Below are 18464 nucleotides of genomic sequence, written 5' to 3'. Positions count from 1 at the left end.
TAGGAATTCTACTCACGTTTCAGCCATCTTTTGGCGAGACCATCTACGCCTCCAATACTGGCAACCTCTCATTATAAATTAAATGCAGCTTCTTCCAGTCTGACGATTTTTTCCGCCTCCTCCCACACTAATTAGATGAACTCGGGGAAAAAGTTGCCCGCGTAAATTTTTTTTATTTCTTTTTTTTTTAATGTAACCGCCTTTTTTCAGCTCCTCGCGCTTTTCTCGTGAGCCGACCCTGGGGTTCGGGGCTACCTCCCCGCGAAACTGTTTCGTGGCAGTCGTTTTACTTCTCGCTCCGCTGAATTACTGCGCGCACCCCCGCGCCCTCATTTGCGTCCCGCAGGTGTCGGTGGGCGTGCTGACTTCGAGCCGGGGCTGGATGAGGGTTTTTTTGGGGGGGGGGGGAAGATGGGCGTATAAGAGGAGCTTTTCGGTTCCCCGAACAACGCCCGTCTTCTCCTGTTTAATGACGTAGGCGGGCAGGCGGCCCCTGACGCTTGCGCGCACACTGGCCAACCCTACTATTCAACCGACATAACGTCAGGCGCCCGAATAATCCACGTCCGCGCATCCTCTTATTTTAATTTTTTATTTCGCTGTTGTAAATATAAATTTTACGTTAGGTGTGATACATTAATACATTTCTTTCTTTTTAAGTTTTACTTCTTTAGCCGCGTTATGAAAAAATGATTAAAAGGAATTTTTACGACGCACGCGCACCACGCACCCAAATTTTCACAGGAAGATGATGGACCCGTGTGTATGGACACAAACACATGTACGCCCACTTTCATATAAATTAGGGTACGTACCAAATGCCTTGGTGTGAAGTGCTGTTAATGCCTGAGATATAGGCCACCCGCCGTATGCGACCAAAAAAAAAGTTCCATTATATATAAAAAAAACCTTTCAGTGTAATTAAAAACAACCTCTTTGAAAATCCAACTATATATATATTATTTCATTTATACAATTTCAGGTAAAACAAGTCATTATTGTATCAAGATTCTCTCAGTTATTTGCGTGTGAAGGCTACTTATTTTATGTGCGAATAGTTTCCTACACAAATCAAAGAATGTAGAAGTCTTAACTTGTTGATCAATACGTTAGGATCTTCCCATGATGCGTAATAGATCTCTTCTGTTTAGTTCTTCCTTGTATATATATTATAAACTAGCTGACCCGGCAGACTTCGTACTGCCTAATTAAATTGCAATAAAGTCCTGTCAAAATGATTTGTAATGTGACATTTTTTTGTTACTACATATTTTATAGTCGGGGCAAACAATTCTCCTGAACAGAACCGTCACTCTGGTGATAGGGTGTTGTGAATAAGAAATATAATTAAATAAAACATATAAATAAAAAGATAAATAAAAAAATTAATCTCTTTATTGTTAATCATGTGAAACATAATAATAATTATTTTCATTGTAGTGCATGAATAGATGGTAATTAGCTTGGTTTGTAGCATTTCGGTTTCTTCTACCTAAATTGATTCGTCTAATAGGAGGCATATCTATATTATAGCTGCCCGACCCGGCTTCGCACGGTTATACCAATTGAAAAAAATTAAGCCACACCTCCCATTTACGGTAATGGTAAATAAAAAAAATTCAGTGAAAATGTATTACAATGCTGTATAATGTACCGGAGAGAAAATGAATAGCACCGATGGTTTCCCGACTCGTGCACACAACGTACAACTGATGTACCCGTACTTCGCTATGGCAGTCTACAGGCAGATCACTCTTGCGCCGCTCATTATACATGCCCCTCCTTGTGGGTACGCCACTGCCAAGCGATGCCCGTTGCCATGGAGATGCAGAAGGCATGAACAATGCAAAATCCTGTTCTCATGCACACAAAGTACCCACTGTTGCCTTGTTTTAACCACCCATGGGATCTAATTTCGGAAAATGTCATCCTGTGTAACATAAGGAACATTACTGTGAAGTTACAAATCTGTAAAATATATATACTTGAAAAAAGGGCAATTTTTGATATTTAAAGTACCCGCAAAATTTCAACGGTGATGAGGACTGCACTAACAATGAAATAGTCGTTGCCATAGAGACGAATAAAGCATCAACAAAGCAACAGCCGTTGCCATGGTGATTTCCTACCAAAAACTGGAAATTTTGATATATTACGCCCCCGAAACTCCCCTTGGGATCGGATTTCCACATAATCCGTTCTTAGTGAGCGTCTACATCACAAAATGAGTAACTATGCTAAATTTCAAGTCAATCGGGTGTATAGTTTTAGAGATCTCGTGATGAGTGAGTCAGTGAGTGGTATTTCGCCGGCGCCATCTACTTAAAATGTTGGTTTGTCCTGAATTTTTCCTGAATTTTCTTTGCTATAAACCTCACGGAGCCCGAGACCTTTCCAACGACTGCAAAACCGTGGAAATCGGTTCGTGCGTTCTGGAGTTATAGCGTCAGGAAGGAAAACCCGACTTATTTTTATATAGTAGATATTTTTAATGTCACTATCGTCCCAGTGACCAACGTAAACTTTCTCATAATAATTTATTTTATCACAACGTTTTAATCTCAGGGTTTCAACACATTTTTCGATCTTGCATGCTAGGTGCTTCAGCACAGTCTTCGATTACGTCTCTAGCTTCAGAGTTACTGTCGCCATCGCCATAGAAGCCAGCGTTTTCACCTGGGTTACTCTAAGAACTCTAAATCTTTGAGGTCGGTGCTTCTTCATCGTCTAAAAGCTTCCTATTTAAGGGTCTATAACTATTTCAAACTATGTATGATCTATTTCATGTGGGCTTGAATTTATTCCCACTTTTCACTGTGATGATACTTCCATTGGTTTCAGTCTTCCTTAAACCGTCAGCATCCTTCAATTAAAGTTTTCTGTTGAGATCAGAATAACTATAAACATAATCACTTTTAAGACAAGAAAAATTATTTACATCATGCAACAAACTCTTCCTTAGTGTAGTGGCTTTATCGATGTCCTTCATCCCGTAAGTGGGCTTTGCTTTACAAGTTCTGCCGTGTATTTTAAAGCTATAAATTCTTGTGAAAAACCTGCTACACCGATCACAACTTTACATTTTGCGGAGCGGGTTTTTAACACATTCATTTTTCTCGTGACTTCTAGCATTCCTTCTCAGGACAAATTTTTTCGGGCAACCAACCAGGATAAATATTAGCTTCTGTGACTAATGCCAGATGCTTATTGAAAGTTTTAACTTGGATAAATTACTCAAATATAATTTTTAATATTTCGTCAGCGAGAGTTAATTTATCCCATTAAATAACTTGTCGCAGGTAGTTCCTATTACTGCCAACAGATGGCGCCAAATGTTGTGTTGTGGTAAATATTATTTATTTTGTATGCGTGAAGCGGGTTTCTCTCTCACGGTCGCAAGAGAAAGAGGGCTTCGCTAGACATCAAGTAGAAGGAAGTTCGTCTTGCATGGTAGTGTTACTCAGATTTTTAAAGGAATAGTATTCGAATGAGAATTTTTTTTTATTCCGCCTGGTTTAAATATTTCAAGTGCTGATAAAGTAACACGCCGAAGATTTGCCCTCAAAAGGAGGATTTTTCTCTCGAAATATGGAAAAAAAAAATTTTTTTAATTTTTTGAGATTTGTTGGCGGAATTTTTTACTTAAAACCTGGACATTTTGGCGGATTGTGACGAATTTTGACTATATTTTGAACAATTTCGAATCATTTTTAGTAACAATTTTATGTTATCTTTGAAAGATTTGTGCAATGGGAGTGCATGACTTGATGTAAGCTTTTGGACATACGCCAGAAATTGCTTAGCAATGGCGTATGTCCAAAATCATACATAAAACATTTTTATGGTCAATGTTTAAGGTGAAGGTCATCCAAGATGGTCGTCGTAATGTCTCTATTCAATATGGCGGTCAACACCTATGACACCATACCCTGAACTCTTGGCCAATGTCGGTTATTATATACTATTACATTTTATTATTTATTAGTATTGGTTTAATGAAAAGATAACTTTCTAGGGTATGTAATGTCAAATGAAAAGTTGCATTTCTAAGATGTTCGTTAATTTTTTTGTTTCTCAATTTTTTGTGTGTAGTATATAAGAGTAATTAAATCTGTGTTAATCTTAAATTATACACGATCTTTAATAAACTAAATTGTTTTAGCTTTGACACCCATTCTACCTTTTTTTGTTTTCATTTGTATTCAACTCAGTAATTTATTATTTATCTCATACTGTAAAAAAGGCTATAAATAAAATCAGCTAGTTCTAACAAATCAAAAAAATACTTAAATTACATCTATACATTAACACAGGATGGCACGATCACTCTTCCAGTGCAAAACCTCTGTTAATGTGGTAAAATTCCAGCCTTTATTTTTTAGGTGAATACTTCATTTAAAGGCCGTCATTTTACTGGAATTTCTAACAGTACTGCTTGGCTCGGGTCCATGGCTAGAGACAGGAAAAATTCGCGGGTTCAATGACCTTCAGGATAGACTCCAATATCCACTACACACTCGGGCAAATGCCAACTGTTCATTGGCTGCTGACTTGTGAGTCGTCTCGACTGGGTGGCATGTGATTCGACACGTCTATGAGTGAGGGTCTCTAATTGGCCCTCAGTCCTCCAGATTAACAGTCAACCAATGGCAGAAGCAGCTCTAAGGTATAATTATTTTAATTTTAGCATAACACGAAATGAATCCGCGAATATTTCAGGTCTCTATCTATGGCATATACATGGAAATTTTTAGAGATTTCCCCACGCCCGTATTTTTTTTTTCCCCCCACCAGTTTTCTACGATCGCGCGAGGACTCCGTTGCGCCGAAGAATTTCGACGGCTCTTCTCAGGGAACACTCCTCGCGTCATATTTCAAGGAGGGAATTGCGCCCTCCTGCTCGCCGACAGGATTACTGCGACGGTTGTTTATTTATAGACGCGCGCGCGAGGCGTCTCCGCTGTAGGGTCCCTCCGCGGACTGACAGCCCGGGGTCGTGACCTTGCGAGCAGGGAAGCCTAAGATGTACATCAAGTTCTGTCCCTGCCCGAACACGCCCGAATATTCACCTTCGAGCCAACCTCGGGATTTGTTTTATTTTTGCGCAGGAAAAATTAATTCAAATGTTAAAAGTGGTCGGTTAGGTTGGCTACATTAAAACACTTTAAAACACTATGGACGGTTTGTTAGGTTAGTATAGCTACATTAAAATATATATATAAATAAACCCGAGGTTGGCCGAAGGTGAATATTCGGGCGTGTTCGGGCAGGGACAGAACTTGATGTACATCTTAGGCTTCCCTTGCGAGCAGCTACCCGGCGACGCCGGCGTCCCGACGCACGACGTGTCACGCGAGTCTGCGCTGTTCGCAGGGCGCGGCGACGCCCGCATCACCGCCACTTGCCGCCCGGGGCGAACATGACACCGTTACAGGAACAGAGAAGCCATGGAAGCGTTCAAAAAAAAATCTATCCAAACAACACCAATGGAGAATACGGCTACTAGCTGGAAGCTGTCGGTAAAACTACAGGCCACCGCTTATGGTAGAGCAAAAAAAAAAAACGAACGACCATGAATCCAGTGCCACTATATCAGAAAGTAATATGAAAGTGAAAAAGATAAATGTGTTGAACAGCGAACCAATGAAACAACCTAGTGAAAAAGTGATTAGTGTATGTATTTTTTTTCCAATGATTTTTAGATGTTAATTTAAGATAACTCTTACCAAAACAGTATTTAATATCTTCACAAAGATTTAAAAAAAATTATTTTACCCTCAAAATTGGCCAAAATTGTCCAAAAACAAATTTCGTGCAATAAACCTAAGGTGAGTGTATCAGAAAAGGACACTGACAATAACATACAAAACTATGGAAGAGGCCAGAAATAATCCTAGAACATTGTAGTGTATTGTACTAAATGAAACATTTATGTATGTTTTTCAGAAAAACAAATTGAAACCCGAAACCGAACACTAACAGAAGGATAGAGTAGGATAGCCACACAGATGTTCAACTCCGAATGACTTACAACAACCAATGATACGAAGGTACACATTATTGGCTGGCACTCAAACCAATAGGAGGAGGTCTCTCATGACTGGCTACCTGACGAAGATTTTAGGCAAGTATATTTAGAACACTTACCATCTTAAATTAATCAGTTTATTCTTCAACCTTAAGATGCCTGCGGGAATGTAGAGAAAAACGCTCGTCATCGAAAGCCAAGCTAGCTTTGGAATAGAGCTGGATATGCTTCTGATTCTTCGGAAGATGCCCAAGTTCCAAAATTGAATGAACAGTTTCTGTGCGCTAAATGATGATGGAGTTTGAAACACAAGTGTTTTGCTTTCATTTGGACTTGAGTTATTAACGTGACGAATACAGCGCACGCCCACTTCCTGACGCCGGAGACGGCGGGGTAACAATGAGTCGTGCTTGTCCAGACACGCGCGACTTACGAGCGAGGGAGCGAGGAACGGCCGGCGCGCGGCGGAGGAGGAAGACGGTCGTACGTCACCCGCTGACGTGACGTTTCACAATGGAGGCGTGGGGGAAAAATAAAAAAAAGGAAAAATCACACAGAGCGTTCCTGCAAAGGTCGCCGCGAGCGCGCGGGTTCAAGTCCGCACCACGTCACTCCGGTCAAAGAAGCTTCCCGAAGAGCGGTCAGGGCGGCGGACGTTCTCATTCCACAATATTGTGCCCCTCCTAACCCCTTTTAACCTCCCCCAACGCCCTTCCCGGACTGACAAAGCCCTTGTCGATGGAAACACCGCGCAAAAAAGGGGGTGGTCTTTCAAAAGACACGAATTCCACCCGTCTAAAGCTTCAACATTTTCTGGCAGTGTTGAGGAAACGAATATGCTTTTGTTGGTTTTCAACGTATTGAGAAATGTTATCTTAGAAAGTAAAACATAAATATGCGACATGTGGTTTCACCGCCTGAGGTAGGGTCTACACGGATGGAACGGGGCTGACGCTCAAAGGAGCGGAATTATTTCAAACGTTAGTTTACAAGTACCACAGATCAGATGACTAAATTTGGTAGAGGGAAATAAATTATAACAAACTATAATAAATTTATTTAAAATTAGTGGGTCTTTGAACTGACTGCAAACACGAGGTTTGTGTGTGATAAGGCAGCATGATAAGTTGTTATGAGGGAATTAGGCCACAATGAGTATCCGAGGCACAGAGTATATAAGTGAACCAGAGACGACATAGAGGCGCGGTCTCTTTGATCTTGGTGAACTCGACAGCAGACAGTCGAAAAGTTGGCCGCCATGTTTGTGGCGTGTGCGCTGCTCATAGACACATGTTGAATGCTACGTTTTCCTGAAGTATGGATTATTATTCCGTAAAATTTCTACTCGGCACATAATTATATTCAATTTGCCATTACGGTTTAATGCGTGGACCATACGTAACGAATGCATTCAGTTACGATTCATGCGTAGATTGGCTAGTGGTGAAGTATTATGAGACGGTGATTTTTTGTTGTGTTAGAGCGTGTTTAATTAAGTGACGAGCCTATTTGTCCGTGTGTAACGGCGTGTTTGCATAGGCAACTTACGAAATATTTTATTTGCGTGAAATCATAGGTTATACAGCACACAACCCATGACCATATCTGCATACAAGAAAAAATAGTGGGAAGACCTATATCAAATTTGTTGCATTTGATCCTCCAGAAATATTTTAAAAAAAAATACACAAATGACGTGCACACTAATCATTCCTTTCTTTTTGTACGTACCTAAGTGAGTAAAGCATGGAAAGTATTAGGCCTAGTTCTATGACAGTAGGTAGTCAATCTGTTGCAATACATTCAAATTATATAGTAAATATCAGGAATAGCTTCTCGTGCAAAAGTCTTGAAAAAAAATCCCTGTTTTTACTAAAGAACTAACTTAATCTCATTTGGGTTAAAGTTACGTATTACGTATCCAAGTTAACCCTGGTACGATTCTGATGGCACGGTCTTGTATGTACAGCTGACCCTGTGGTACATGATGCTTATTTTTTTTTTAGCAGTGGGAGAGACACGTAGCGCTGAGGCGTAGCGCGAAACCTGATGTAATTTATCTTACAAATAATTCCTTTTTTATATCAGCTTTTGCGCTGTAAAATGCGTCGGCGCTACGCTCATCCCCACTGCTAAAAAAAAAAAGCATCATGTACCACAGGTTCAGTTGTACAGGATCATGCCATCAGGATCAAAGGTATATCTGGATACACCTGGATACGCAATACGGAACATTTACCCTCATTTGTTAATTATGATAAGGTTATATTACATTGGGATAAGGTTTATTAGGTTACAATTATGTTTGGTTAGGTTTACCTTAGGTTAGGTAACAACTGATTATGTTTCAATGTTATTAAATCATTACTCAACACTATATGTACCCACATGAAAAAAGTACATATAAATGAAAATTTTAGCCCATCACTTATGTTTTAAAGCACTCTGATGGTTTTACTCGAACACTTATAGGTCTATAAGCAGCTATTTTATTTTAAGACGCTAGGACAATTTTAATCGCGATAATTCCTATATTCGTTTACTGCATAAGTTAACAAACCCACATTACACTCTAAAATATTACTGATAATTAAGATAACAAATAGAAGAAGGAAAGTAACAGCCACATTTTGCAAGTTGTGGAATCAACATTGCAGAAATTATAGGTACTAGGTTGACACGTTATTTTTACTTACAGTATTTCATCTATAGGAAATCTGAAGAAACTTCTTTTTTCAGGTTGACCACTGTTTTTTGAACAGTTTGGTGCCGAGCACCAAGTGGCTCCAAAACGTTTACGAAACTCATTCATTTTCATAAAACTGATCTCTGCAGCATTCCAAAGTTTAAAACGCTATACTAATGCCAGAATTATACTTGCCACAAAAATGTCGGCTAGCCCTACGATGTGTCAACACGGCGAGTTCGGGTGTGCACAGCTGATTTCGCCTCTGGTTCTTATCTCCTCTGTGGCCGAGGTGCAAGCCACCAGCCAGGAGTCTGTTCCGATACCAAGTGAGACTCAGCAGACAGTGCCGGCGACATTGCTCAGTCCGGGGCCGCGAGCCTGGCTCTGGCGGGCGTCGAACCCTGGACCTGCCCTCGCCCTGGAATCAGCTCCCCAGGCAGGTGTCTGCTGCGGCGCGCGACTCGACCACGTGTGTTGCTCTGCACCGCTCCCCCTCTAGCCGTGTCGAACATGTAGAGTTAACTGTTCACTGAAATGTAACACGTTTAATGTAAACAAGTGTATTTGCAGGTTTGGAGAGACTTTATGAACATCATTTCATAGCTTTTTGTACAAGCTATTGATTGGTGGCTATACGGTCTCGCTAAATCTATCGGAAAAAAAACTTTCTATTTACTTTAAAACGTGCAACTACACTTCATTGTTTTATACCTATATTTTTCTAAATGTAAAAAAATTAATAATTTCTTATGTAAACAAATATTTTGAAAATTTTTATTTTGTTTTTCAAAATGATTTTACATATTTTAAAATAGGTACTGGGAAAAATTGGCACTGAAATAAAACCAAATGGTTTAGTATTTACAACATTTTTGATACTTAAAAATGTAGATTTTTAAATAAATGTCAAAAATTAAAAAAAAAATTGGAAGTTAAATGTATCGCAATTTTTTTTTAGTAGATACCAGTAGATATGTCATTATCTGCACTATTCACAAAATATTCATGAATTGATAACTAAAAATTAAAAAACTAAGAAAATGTTATTTTTAATAAGCCCGTGGTCTTAAACTTTTTTTAGGCATGTATCACTACGAAATAGTGTTTGCAGTAATATTGGGCTTGGATTATTACCCGGATATTCATGATTTGTGTTGTCCCATGACCTAAATTAGTTTATTCTTTATGTATGTTCGTCCATTCAAGTGGACAATATATATCTCAATGATACATGGTATTTATAGTCCATCCACGGTAACCTCCTACTTTTCTGAAGCCCTGCTTTTCACCGGATCTACTTTAATGTCACTATGTATCCTTCCGCCGTATGTAAACAAAAACATTGCCATGTGACAAATGTCAAATGGTTTGTTTACAATCACCAGCTGTCAAAACAATGTGTGTGTGTTTGTGTATGTATGTATGTATATATATATATAAGTAATTTGAATATGATCTAAGTATACATGCATATGTTCATAACATTATTTATGATACCCAATGGTAAAAATATTAAAAAATAAGTTTGTTAGCTAAAGAAATAACATATAATTTAAAGTAAATTTTTAGGAGAATATATAAATTTACAACATTTATGTAAGCAATAAATATCATCATTTAGTACAGTTCAACACAGTTTTCTGCATCTGAAAAAAAAAGTATTGTAAATTATACATATGGCTGTCCATCTAAGCAATCTGGAAAAGACTAAGGATTGAAGGTTTAATAAAATTAACAAATTCAGATGAAAACATTTAAAAATGAATTTTCTTCTTTTATTTAATAAACCCCTACCATTTTGCCGGTTAAGGCCACAAATAAAAATATGGTTGTATACATTTTCCTGAGTATACTTATTAGACAAAATCATAATTTTATGAACAGTAAAATTGTGGTGAAGAATTGACAGTAATTTCTATACCACTTATATGCATTATTTATTTGTGGCCCTGGATGGGGACTGGCTTTTTGTTTTCCAAGTAAGTTCACTGAAAAATGAAGACACACAACAAAATAAAATGTTTCACATACACCTATACGAATCCAGAAATGAAATTTAATATTCATTTCATAATACGTGTAATCTAAAGTTAATACATAAAGTTCCAGTAATCAACATACTTCATGGGAATGCATAAAAGAAAAAAAAATGTTTCAAACCCCAATACTTACAGTTGCCCAGGTGTTTATTACATACAGACCTCAATAAGAACACCCGGGTAAATCATCAAGAGGAACTGCCAGTACTTCACTGTCTCCATCTACTTGCTGTGTCGTAACCTCAAATTCTTCGCTGTCACTGTCTTCACTTGAACTATCCTCGCCGAGGTGGATGATGAGTGGAGGAATGGTGCCGCTGTCTATGTGGACTTCTCTCTCCCAGTCTGCTTGAATTAGCTTCTCCACGTGATCCACACACCTCGCCCATCTAAAAAAATTAATGTATACAGTAAAACCTCTATATAAATGACCTGTTTATAGCAAAAACCACTCTATAACAAAATATGTTTGTTTCTGTCAAAACGGCATAGTAAACAATGCATGGCATGCTCTTTATTACATACAATTTTGAACTCACTCCACAAGAAAGTATTTTTAAACACAACAAAACTCATTTAATGTGTTTTCCTCAACTATCAAAGCTATTATTTAATACTTGAAGTAACATGTTTTGTTTTATGTTATCTGAAAAAAAAAAATTATAGTGGTTTATTCAAGATATAATAAAGCTGTAAATATTATATATGTTATCAATAAAGGCTTAGAATGCATATGATAAAATATTTATTTCATAAGTTTTGTGTTTGTTTTTGGTTAAAATTTGTCCCAGACAAAAACAGTGAGATATAGCGAAAATTTAATTTTTTGAATAGTTTTGATGATTTACTGTATATGTATTTCACTATAATAACATAACTTTTGAAAATACTAATGTGCAAGAACTACATGTGTAAATACCTATTCAAGTTCGCTAGATGAAAATATTCAAAATTCTCTACGTTGAAATTTTATCTGAATATTGAAATCTGCCTACAGCACTGAACCCACCATAACTTTAAAGTCATTGACACAAGATTAAGCATAACAGAAAGTAATATCACAATTACTAATAAATACAAAACTATTTATGGAAATGAAACAATTGCAAATGGACTGCAATTACAAAAAAAAAAAAACCTTGCAAATAAGTCACCACTGTTAGATCTAGAAACTACACAGATATGTATGAATCACATGGGAATAAAATTACAAACACAAACACAAACACGAACACAAACACATACATGCAACACATTTTCAAAACGACAACTACACAAATTCAAACCACTTATTTTTACCAATTGTTTTAAAACTGTATTACTGGTATATGAATATACACAAAATGATAATCACACTATACACACACTAGCACACAAAGTTATCAAAAGGAATGGTAGGACCAGGCTGCTAGGCAACAATACTTACGTATTATGTAAAAATGTATGGTAAGGGTTTTGCTGAAGCTTGAGGAATGTTCTACAGGAAAATAAAACAATTTCTACTTCAAAAGGAATACCCCATTGGTCATGCAACATGAAAATACCTCTCTGGTGTGGAAGCATCAAGAGCCTCTTTCCAGATGGCTGCAACTGCATCATTGTCAAATCTCTTGGCCCGCCCCACGTTACTATTGTAATGGTGTTTACATTGAGCCCAAACTAGTTCGATTGCATTATAGTGGCAGTGATAGGGTGGGAGTCGTAGAATTTCGTGGCCATAGTTACGAGCCAACTCGTCTACCTCATATCTGAAAAGTGTGTTAGAACAAGGTGTATACGTAATTTTTTGCAACTATCTCACTTTTAAAGAAATGCTGTAAAAAAAAACTAAATAATATACCGTATTCGGGGCTTGTTTTGTTTAGCTATTCTCAGCAGCTCCACTTTCAACAAATTATTTTCATGTTTTATCCCATTCTTCTCCAGCCACGCGATCAGTGCAGCCTTGGTCCAGTTCGTTGTAGGTGTTTTCTCAACCTACGTTGTGCCAACATTTAACTAAATACTCAAGTAGCTGATAAGAATTCATGACAGTAGAACCCTGTTACAATTTTACTGCTTATAAAGTTTTCCTGCCTATAATGTATTATTTTTCAAGTCCAATATTTTCCCTATAAGGACAATGTATTTAATTCCTGGATATAATGTTTCACAAATTATGCGTTTCGTGCTTGTAATGTTCACTTCATAAAATTTTAGAAGACGAAAAAAATTAAAAGCCTTTGTCTATACTGTCTATGTATATGTGTATGTTAGCAGTTAACTGCCTGTTGACACCCTTGGAAAACAAATAAATTCATAAATTTTTAGCCATTCTGTGTGTTTTCAAATGTATTCACTTAAATCACATGTTCAAGTGGCAAAAGAACTGGACTTAAGCATTTCCACTGTAAACACTGTCGTGAATTATGACAATTATACAGAAATGAGACAATTTTACAGCAATGAGACAATGTGTAAGTAAAGACAAAGCAGATAGAAGCTGGAAGCACCATGATGTTAAAGAAAAATTGTTTTTGGCTTGCTACAAGCAAATTGGAGCATCAAATATATCTTTATGCAGCTTGTTGAGTCCATTGGCAATAAATCCACACTAAAAAGTACTAAATTGAATTTCCTGCTTATGTTTTTTTTTCTTGTAGCCCCTTAAAAACAAATTATAACAGGGTTCTACTGTACTTATGCAAAGCAAACATGTGTTTTGGCATATTGTCGTAATGAATTTCTAAATTTAACAAAGCATGTTAGTTTAGTGACTAGAAATTTTTTTGAAAATATTATTTTAATTTATTAAGTAGGGCAACAGAGCATTCATAAAGTGGGTCCTTTTACCAAACAAGTAATTATGTCATTTTCAAATGCTGTTTGCAATAAAAAAATTTTATTTGGTATTTCAAACCCTCTACTAAATTAGTTTGCACTACAATGTAATTCAATTACATTATATATATATATATATATATATATATATATATCTGTGTGTGTGTGTATTCAATTTCAGCTCAAACATTATAGTTTATAAAAATGTAGTGTAGGCATACTATTAAGATAACAATTATTGCTGGCAAAATGTATTAGTCTCGAATATTCGTACTTATACACAATAATAAACACATGTAAATTTTTCACATTACAATTTGAGCAATAAAAAGACACTGCTTTACCATTGCACATACCTGGGTGCTGTGATATGAAGCATTGTCCATTATGATGACACTGGGTTCCTCAAGATGCACCAACATGTCTTCAAACCACATCAAGAAAGTTTCCCCATTCATCTCGCCATGGTAGTCTGCAGTCTTCTGACCTGAAACAAAAAGTAATCCTGCTCCTGGCACAAAGCCAGTGCGCCCTCCAGCATTAACAACAATAAACCTTTTACCATCTCCAACAGTACGTCTCTTCGCAGATTGTAGACTCTTGTCCTGCCATGACTTTGATACAGTTCCTGAAAAATATATGAAATGGAAATGAAATACTTTGTATTGGACCACAGAACAAATTTTCAAATAAATTAATGCCTTGCCTCTCTGGAAAATCCATGTTTCATCAACAAATATGAAATTGGCACCTCTTTCTTTTTCTTCTTTATACTTTCTCAAGAAATCTATTCGCTGCAATACTATGTTTTCATTCTCTATCAAAGCTTTTCGTCCATCAACAGTTTTCCATGAAAATCCCATCTTCTTTAACAATTTATGAAGACTTGATCTTCCACCATAATAATCTATTTGTCTTTCCCTGATTTCTTTCAAAATGGTGTCGACTGTAACATTCAAACCTGTAAATTTATTGCATACATTAACAATACATGAAATAACAGAGGTACACAAAACTAAGCGAAACCACAACCCCGTAGAAGATAATTTAAGTGCACAATTTACATTTATTAAATAGTTTTAATAAACTTACATTTCAAAAATACTTTTAAATTAATGGTAAATATTTACTTGGGCGGTATTTCCGAAAAAAAATGTTAAAAATACGAAAATACCTTTATTTTATGCTCTTCAACTTCCTCTTTTCATTAAAATCGGCGGAGATTAGAAATTCCAAATACTTTAGGAGATATCGAATTTTTAAATTTCAGCACAAAACCAGCGCATTCCTGTGGCGTGCGTGCACCATTGTTTCTTGTTTACGTACGAGTATCTATTTTTTTTATTGGATAATGATGTCACGTTTTTGTTCGTGATAGGCCAGAATTCAAATGAACTAATACGTGATTATTTAGTTCAATTATTGTTTAAAACAGTGTTTAATTACCGCCTCCAACTTAGGTGAGTTTTTAACGTTTCTAATTTTAAAGTCTTATTTGTTATTTTGATATTGTTGCGCAAGTAATAAGTAACAAAAAAATTTACGTGAGTTGTTACTGTACATCCTTTGTTACGGGTTTGTTAGGTAAGGTCAGTTACATTATAAATAATTTAAAACTAAAGAATAATTAAAATTAATTCACATTATTTTTAATATCACCTTAGTTTGAAAGTATTTATAATGTAACTGACCTGACTTAATCGACCATTTTAGTTTTAAAATATTAAATTAAAAAATTTGATATCTCCTAAAGTATTTGGAATTTCTTATCTCCGCCGCTTTTAATGAAAAGAGGAAGTTGAAGAGCATATGATAAAGGTATTTTCGGATTTTTAACATTTATTTTCGCAAATACCGCTCAACTACATATGATGAAATTTAAAAATTCGATATCTTCTAAAGTATTTGGAATTTCTTACCTCCGCCACTTTTAATGAAAAGAGGAAGTTGAAGAGCATAAAATAAAGGTATTTTCGGATTTTTAACATTTTTTTTCGGAAATACCGCCCAAGTAAATATTTACCCATTAGTATTTCAGCATTCAATTTAGCAATCAATAAGTTACAAGCTCTACACTGTGTTGTAGGTAAATGTTTTGTATCGTGTATCCCATGTGATCCCTAGATCTTTATGCATGAACCTGTACATCCTATTGATCGTGTGGTGCATGTTTTTTTTCATTTATTCAGATCAAAGATCCTGAACATAATAAAATATTGTGGTATAGCAAGAATAATTATCATAAGTTTAATAAAACATATATATTTTCATTATTATTCAACTTTAAATCATAACTCATTACTACATCACAGGTTTTTATTTTTGGTTTTGTACAGGATTTTTAAACGTAATAAATTAGAAAAGCAAGCATCATCAATCACAGGATCAATATTTGCAGGATCATGCGATCAGGATCAATGTATCGAATCGGATACGCGATACTAAACTTTTACTGTTTTATAATTTTCTGTTACTTCATACACTAACACACAGTTTGTCTGGCTAAGTTGTGTTTTCATATGATACTTCATTACAATGAAGTAGGACTATTGTTTATAAAATAACAATACCCCTATATTTTCTAAAGGGTTAGGCGGGGCATGACACTATTTTGCAATAGAATATATATTGTACTGGACCCTGCCACACAGTACAATTTAGCCAATTAAGTATCCCAATTTTTTTTTAATAACCATGCTTGCTTAGACCACAACTCACTAATTTGTAACCAATTACTGCTAAAGCGCACAACTGGATATTATTGATACTGGAAATAGTCATTATTTAACCTTCTGATACATCATAAAAGTTGAGGTTATTTAATATGTATACTGTGTATAACGATATAAACATTACTTGTAGTTTTAGAATGTAACAATTTTCTTTCTATCTTTAACCTAACCTTAAAAGGACGTGTACGTATTTAATATGTTGCACAATATTCTATATATCAATACCATATCAATAAAGAAACCTAACAAACCACCCAAAAATGTTAAGTATTTTTAAAGGACAGATGATATCGGGAAAAAAACTGAACCGGTCAATCTGCATATGGATATATGAAATGAATACAATTAAGTAGGGCCTACCCCAGTGATATCGAAACTACTCTTCAGTATCAAATTTTTACCTTCAGCGTACATCCTGTAAATTGCATTCCTGATTGCATTTACTGTGAAATCGTCGACTGTGTCAAGTGACTTTCCTTCCTGTGGCCTTTTTTTCCTCTTTTTTCCTGGTGTTGAAACTTCTTCAATGTCTTTCTTGTAGTACCTAACCAAAAAAAAAAAACATTTGTCATAACACTTTTCCGGGGACCCGTTCACAATACGCAGTTAGGCAGTGTTCCAAATATGGCATTTTGTCACAAATATTTGCTTTGTGGTCACTAAATGGAAACATGACAGACTTTGTCCACGAAATTAATGAAGTGTTTTTTTATTTATTTTGTGATCTCCCAAACAGATGAAAAACTAATTAAATGCAAATTATAAAATCACTCCCTTATGTTATAGTTAAACCTATCATAAAGTTTATAAACATCGTTATAAACAAACGTGTATCACACCCATAAAAATACTTGAAAGTGCCTATATTGTTATTGTTAGGACCTGAGTAGGCCTAATATGATTTTAGGTTAAGTTTTCAACAGAGACGCCACATGGCGGTGTTGTCTCACACCAAAAAATATAAATTGGAAATAAAACACAAAAAACCTCGTGAGTTAAAACACAGGCCGACAATACTTAGGACACAGTCGATATTTTTTTTACGTGCATGAAAACGAAAAAAGCCTACTTACTTGAGAACAGTTGACTTTGCGATGTTGAGAAGAAACGCGGTCGTCTGCGTAACGTCACATTTCTTCAAGTCGCCTTTCCTAATTAAAAGATATAAGTTCTGAGCGACGTTAATGATGTCCATCTGACGCTGCGACGAAGTAGCTTTCCCCATCCCGGAACCAATTACCATTACAGCAATCACAAGAACCACACAAAATATCAAAACGATAACAAATTCCATCATTACAATAGTAGATAATAAATAATATAACAAAGTTAAAATACACAATATTAACACAAAATCCTGAAACACAAACTGTACGTTATTTCACGGTCAGTAATATATTAAAACACACTGCAAAATGGCGTACAGTCTGCAGACTGCTTAAAGAGCTGCTGAAAGCGGCTGAAAGAGAAAACAAACAAGTGACTATTAACATTATTAATGCGCGACCACGGTTTCGGCACGTAATATTTTTTTACCGTTAACATAACGTTTTTATTTCACCAGAGATTTAAAAAAATGTTCAAACTTAACAAATACCCAAACAAATTCTTAAATACACGCGGAAAGTCAAAAAATATATATTTTGGCTATGGAACTATTTCGTTCTAATCATTGCCAACACACCACTTCTCTCACTGTTTCATTTACACACATGCGAGATCATTAATATTAATAATATTGTACATAGATAGTTACTTTTTTTGTAAAATTTTATTTAACATCATTATACGGTAATTTAGTGTTAATGCATGTTTAATATGCATATGATGGAAAGTATTTTTGCAAACGAACCAAACATGCTGCATCCTGGTGTGTTTTTTCAAAGGTTCGTTTAAAAAAGTAGGAGGTTACCGTGGATGGACTATACCAAACCTTTAATGAGTGTTAAGGGGTACCGACATTCTAGTGTACATTATACTTTATGGCTATGAAAAAAATATTTATTTTTATTAATTAATTTAAAATAAGTAGACATTAATGATATAATTACTACGCAAAAATCTAAAAAATAGTTAAGTTACAATAAAATAATTAAAATTAGGTACCTATATCTAAGAAATTGACAAAGCGTGACTGAAAGACTTAAAGTTACTTG

General features: G+C 35.8%; 1 protein-coding gene across 5 annotated transcripts; it reads right to left on the bottom strand.

Moving 5' to 3' along the window:
• Positions 1–9961: 9961 nt before the first annotated feature.
• Positions 9962–18088, bottom strand: LOC134533762 (uncharacterized). 5 transcript variants are annotated; one of them, XM_063371403.1, is made up of 8 exons: positions 17382–18085; positions 16710–16852; positions 14283–14537; positions 14139–14204; positions 13933–14063; positions 12597–12733; positions 12301–12504; positions 9962–11145 (listed from the first exon to the last, which is right to left on the bottom strand). In XM_063371403.1, the coding sequence occupies exons 1-8, from the start codon at positions 17603–17605 to the stop codon at positions 10920–10922; spliced, it is 1386 nt and encodes a 461-aa protein (XP_063227473.1). In that variant the 5' UTR covers positions 17606–18085; the 3' UTR covers positions 9962–10919. The 5 variants fall into 5 exon arrangements, with proteins under 5 accessions (XP_063227473.1, XP_063227472.1, XP_063227471.1 ...); XM_063371402.1 differs by having other exon boundaries at positions 13933–14204; positions 17382–18087; XM_063371401.1 differs by having other exon boundaries at positions 14139–14537; positions 17382–18086.
• Positions 18089–18464: the final 376 nt, after the last annotated feature.

Source organism: Bacillus rossius, chromosome 7 (genome assembly GCF_032445375.1).
Source record: "Bacillus rossius redtenbacheri isolate Brsri chromosome 7, Brsri_v3, whole genome shotgun sequence".
Taxonomy (NCBI): Eukaryota; Metazoa; Arthropoda; class Insecta; order Phasmatodea; family Bacillidae; genus Bacillus; species Bacillus rossius.
The sequence above is the reverse complement of the archived record's forward strand: the minus strand, read 5'-3'. Positions and strand labels throughout refer to the sequence as shown.

Bases quoted from the DNA above. Each gene is read 5' to 3' on its own strand.
- LOC134533762 (XM_063371400.1), bottom strand. From the start codon at position 17,605: ATGATGGAATTTGTTATCGTTTTGATATTTTGTGTGGTTCTTGTGATT. The intron at 16,853-17,381 runs GTAAGTAGGCTT...TTTTTTGGTTAG, and splicing joins GCAAAGTCAACTGTTCTCAA to GTACTACAAGAAAGACATTG. The intron at 11,146-12,300 runs GTATTTTCATGT...TAATTTTTTTAG, and splicing joins GATGCTTCCACACCAGAGAG to ATGGGCGAGGTGTGTGGATC.